At 32.6% G+C, this 4,950-nt stretch overlaps 1 protein-coding gene across 1 annotated transcript; it reads left to right on the top strand.

The window, feature by feature from the left end:
* The first annotated feature begins 2,203 nt into the window (after nucleotides 1–2,203).
* LOC141391462 (uncharacterized) lies at nucleotides 2,204–2,758 on the top strand. The gene is made up of 3 exons (XM_073964339.1): nucleotides 2,204–2,302; nucleotides 2,372–2,492; nucleotides 2,559–2,758. The coding sequence occupies exons 1-3, from the start codon at nucleotides 2,218–2,220 to the stop codon at nucleotides 2,671–2,673; spliced, it is 321 nt and encodes a 106-aa protein (XP_073820440.1). The 5' UTR covers nucleotides 2,204–2,217; the 3' UTR covers nucleotides 2,674–2,758.
* The last annotated feature ends 2,192 nt before the right edge of the window (nucleotides 2,759–4,950 follow it).

Genomic DNA, 4,950 nt, shown 5'->3' with positions numbered 1-4,950 from the left:
ATTAATCCATTTTAATTAGGACTATTTTATGGTGGAGGGTATAAAAAGTTCGGCCCGGCCGAACTTAACGACTTTTTACTTGTTTTTATATATTTTTCGTAAGTATGAGGGCTATTGTTTCAAAAATATGTTTGTAAATACGTGAAATTAATCAACAAATTTGATTTTTCGCGAATCCATTGAGACTTTGCGATTATTTTTTGCGTCATCGCAAAGGGTACGAAATCAGTTAACGATAATAGGATACAACAGCTAACTATATTAAGCCTCGATTTTTGTAGAAAACAGATTTGGAATGCTGATTTTGTTTTAATCTATGTACCAAAACTCATTGATGTAGCATCGACATTTTTTTTTTTTTTTTGATTTTTTTGAAATGGAAAAGACAATTTTAGACATTTTTCCTGATGTATGGTCTGTGTTATTATACTCGGCAGAAGCATGGACAATAACATCAGTAGACGAAAAAAGACTGCAGTCATTTGAAATGTGGATATCTTTAATATTCATTCTAAGGCGAATGAACACGGAAAGTCAAATAATCAGAATCATAAAAACGACTAAAAGTGATTATTTAGGACATCTAATGAGAAATAGAAAATATAATCATAATAACTAAAATCGAAGGAGGCCGACCGAGAGGGAGATGAGAAATAACATGTATCAAAAACATTCAGGAATGGACAGGGCACCGAGATGAAATAAGTATCAGTATCATTAAAAAATAGCAAAGTTAGACATTTTTTGTCGTTTTTCCTGTTTTTTTGCACGAGTATATTCTGGACGGAATTCTTTCGCGTGAGAAAATCTTTAAGCTTTCAAAATATATGAAAATGAAGAGGAAATACAAATCATAAAGACTACTTGCAATAAAAATTGTAAGCAATTCATAACGAAGTTTCAAACTGGATGTAAGCCAACATTTTAGTGTGCTTAGCCTTAAAAGGAGACCCCCAGTTGTAAAGCTCAGTAATAGCAATTTTTCATGATTTTTTTCCGAGAAAACTACGTGACATTTTGGCAGATTTTTTTTTTTTGAGGTCGTCTTTGAAACCCTCTTTTTATTAAAACAGTTTGCGGTGCCAACTCTAGCTCGAGAACTAATAAACCAATTGTGGTAAATTTTTGTGGCCGATTTCGAGAAAAAAAGTTTATATGCTGCATACAAAATAAAATAAATTGTTTCCATTTATCGCCCATACCAAGGCAATATTTATAAGTAGGGAGAAGACCAGTAAGATTTCTGACGAACGAGGTTAAAGGTCCAATCTTAATTCGATTGTCATAGAATTTTACTTTTGTTTGCAAAAATCTAAAGAATCAATTGGATCAAAAATAGGGATGAATAGACTACACTTCAGAGGATAGTAAATATCCTGTGAATTATCCTTTAACTTAGTATAATATATAATTTGCATATATATTTTCTTTAAAAAATGTTTTTGTTCCAAATTTAATGTTATATTTCTATAACGTTGAAAAAATTTCGACCGGAGTCAGAGTCGAGTTATTTTTTTCGACTCAGACTCAGACTCCGGCAAAATTGCTCGACTCCGACTCGTAGACTACGACTCCGAAACCCTGGTGCCGCCAGAAACAGACAACTAATTATAATTGAATTAAATATTTTAATCTCTTCTTAATATTATAGCTAATATCTAATCGAATAACTCTGTAACAATTAACATTGTATGACCGCTAAAATCCGAATACAGATTTGCAAATAAAGAAGGAGAATACAAGTAAATGCTTGTTCAAAAAAATAAAATCAATGGTCTGTTCCAGAAGTGCAAGAACCTACTAATTGTTACTATTTTTTCGATAACATAATGGAAAAATTGTTATCGTAGTAAAAATTTGTAGATTCTTGCAGGAACATACATACAAATTTTTCTTTATAACAATGTTCAAATGGTATTTAGAAATTTTAATCGGTGCGGAAACTTTTTTCCACCGAATCGAACTAAAACACGCGTTTTTGTTATCAGGACAATATTCCGCACATGGTGCTGGCGTGGATTTGTTATTGTTTTTTTGGTTATAGCCCGAACCTACATACATATAAACACATAATTGTTTTAATAACAATAACATGTGTGCTCCATTTTCTGTGGCCTTTGTTGCCAAATTTTATTTTTTTCGCGATAATAAAAAAATATTTAAACCGCTGTTAAATTCGCTGTCGCACAGTTGATAGTTAACAGTTTACGTTTAAACATGAAGTTATTCGGATTTCTAATAATATTTTCAATTATTTGTAGCACCTTTGTTGTTACAACGGTTGTGGAAATGACAGATCCTGGTAAATATTCAGAATAATAATTGTATAAACTTAATATGTTTTTAAATATATTAATGTATATTTTTTTAGAACATCCCGGTAAGTGTGTGTATGAGGGTCTAATTTTGTCAGACGGCCAAAGTGTTCATCCAGAAGGAAAATGTATTCTTGTTCAGTGTTATGCTAACGGTGGCATTGGTATGATTCACACGTAAGCCCTCTGTTATTCCAATATTATTTACAGTATTTTTTTAATGTAAAATATTTCATATTTTAGTTGTATGGGTGAAGCAGATATGTCACGATGCTTCGTAAGAACTAGAGATTACATCAATCCTGGTGCCCTATATCCCGAGTGCTGTGAAGAGGAAATGGTCTGCGCTGTAGATTAACATCTAATGAGTTGTTAACATTAAAATGAGTTGTAGTAATTAGCACTTCAGTTGTTGGTGGAAATTGCAAAAATATAAATGAATGAATTTAATTAATAACAAAATGAATGCTTTTAGTTACAAAGCTAGTAAAACGGAATGTTTCTCTGAATGAACAGTTGTCAATTGTCCAAAATTGCGGTTTTAGTCAATTAACCACCAATCAAGTAGAGCTAAATACTGATGTTTTATAGATATGCTTAATAATGATTGGTACAAAGGGTCAAACGTTTTTATGAGCAGGGATCGACGATGACAACAAAACATCTTACTTATCCGGTAATTTAGTGCGACAATTATTTCCCCATTCAACTAACATAATTAAGAACGAAATTTGACTGTTTTTTTCGGCATAAGCATACTATATGCACGGGTTTGATTCCCAGGCTAGATAACGTCATTCAACGGTGGCAGAAATACCATCCAGCGCACAGAGGGATTATTTAAAAAAATGAAGTTTGGTTTTTGTAATAACCATTATTATACGGTTATAGAGTGCAAAATTCTACGTCACTAACCAAAACGTAAAGGTCATATGTTATTTACTTTTACAGTTACACAGTGTTAAAGTTGAACAATTGTTCACTTTTGCAAAAGTAGTTGCAAAAAAATATGTAATATTTTTTGTTTTACGCAAAAAAAGTGATAATTTTAGTATCATATCAATCTGTGCAGCGTTTGATTCTTCTACAAAAATATGTTATTTCCACTTTAACAGATGAAGAGTTGGCAGAAACCACTCCATATACAAAATGGGGCTTTGATAGCAGTTCTGGTCATAGCTCATACAAACAAGCATTCCATGGTGATGAATGTACTGACGCTGCAGTTTTTATAACATTCATTGTTCCTTTAAGACTGGTGTGTCGAAATAAGATTATTTAGCAAAACGCTCGCCCAACTTCTACTAGATTTTGTAGATCTCTAAAAATTGAATTTATTAAGGAATCTTCATGTGTCTCCAGACAAGAAAAAGTTCGAATTGAGAATAAAATAAAATCTCTCGAAAATTCTTCAGTAAACATACAAAATAAATTAGTGAATGTAAGCCATAAACTTATGCTGGTAATGGAAGACGGAAAAGTCTGGAATGCATTTACAGACACAAAATCTACCCAAAAATGCTATGTTTGTGGAGCCACATCCAAAGAATTTGATGAAATTCAAAAAATTGCCAAAATGGAGTTTAATATAGTTGCGTTGAATTCTGGATACGATTTTAGGAATGTTTGATCCACTTGGCGTATAAACTACCAATTAAAAATGGCAAGCAAGAACAGATGTAGAAAAACAAAATTAGAGTTCAGCAAGAATTTAAGAGTAAACTTGGACTCATTGTTGATCAACCAAACCCTGGCTTTGGCAATTCGAACGATGGAAATACGGCCAGACGAGTTTTGAAAATTCGGAAATATCAGCAAATATAATACAGATAGATATACAACTTATCAAAAAAAATGCATAAAATACTAATAGCTGTGTTTACTGGTCACGATATTCATATTGAAAAAAATTAGGGAATTTTCTTATAAAACAACAAAATTTGTTGTTGATACATACCCCTGGTTTAATATGCCACCAACCCTCCATAATTTTTTATACATGGACCACAAATTATTTCCCATGTTTTGCTGCCTATAGGCCAACTCTCAGAGGAGGCTCAAGAAGGTAGAAACAAAGACTTCAAGAGTTATAGAGAACATTTTTCACGAAAGTGTGGTTGAGAAGAATATAATAGAGATGTATTAAATAAATTGTTCTTAAGCTTTGATCCCATAATTAGTGGAAAGTCAAATCTACATAAAAAGAAGATTCATCTTCTTCCTGAAGCAGTAATCGAGTTACTTATCTCACCTTCTTTTTCGACAAATGAGCAAGATGATGATAACTAGGACGATACATGGGCACATAAAGAATCCTGAACTATATTTTAGTATAACATATATGTAATTTAGTTTTTTATACCCTCAGCCTTTAGGCTAGAAAACGTATATACACTTTCATACGGGCAAAATATGTCTCATCGAAATAATCGATTTAGCAATGTCCCTCCGTCTGTCTGTCTGGCTGGCTGGTGCGCACGATAACTATCAAACGGATGAGCCGATTTGGTCCAAAATTTTGCTATCGTCATATTTTGTCCAAACTTAGTTTAAGTTCGAAGATAAGCCATAGGGTCCACTCCTCCAGGTACCTCCCTCACAAAAGTTCAAAAATGTTCGGAAAAATTGTGCGCAC

This window comes from Musca autumnalis, unplaced genomic scaffold (assembly GCF_047663935.1).
Source record: "Musca autumnalis isolate F117 unplaced genomic scaffold, ASM4766393v1 scaffold_1, whole genome shotgun sequence".
NCBI lineage: Eukaryota > Metazoa > Arthropoda > Insecta > Diptera > Muscidae > Musca > Musca autumnalis.
This window is presented reverse-complemented; position numbering and strand designations above follow the sequence as displayed.

What these genes read in the sequence shown, in the direction of transcription:
- LOC141391462 (XM_073964339.1), top strand. Translation starts at nt 2,218, where the DNA reads ATGAAGTTATTCGGATTTCTAATAATATTTTCAATTATTTGTAGCACC. An exon ending in TGTGGAAATGACAGATCCTG is followed by an intron (nt 2,303 to 2,371) that starts GTAAATATTCAG and finishes ATATTTTTTTAG; the next exon opens with AACATCCCGGTAAGTGTGTG. An exon ending in GGCATTGGTATGATTCACAC is followed by an intron (nt 2,493 to 2,558) that starts GTAAGCCCTCTG and finishes TTCATATTTTAG; the next exon opens with TTGTATGGGTGAAGCAGATA.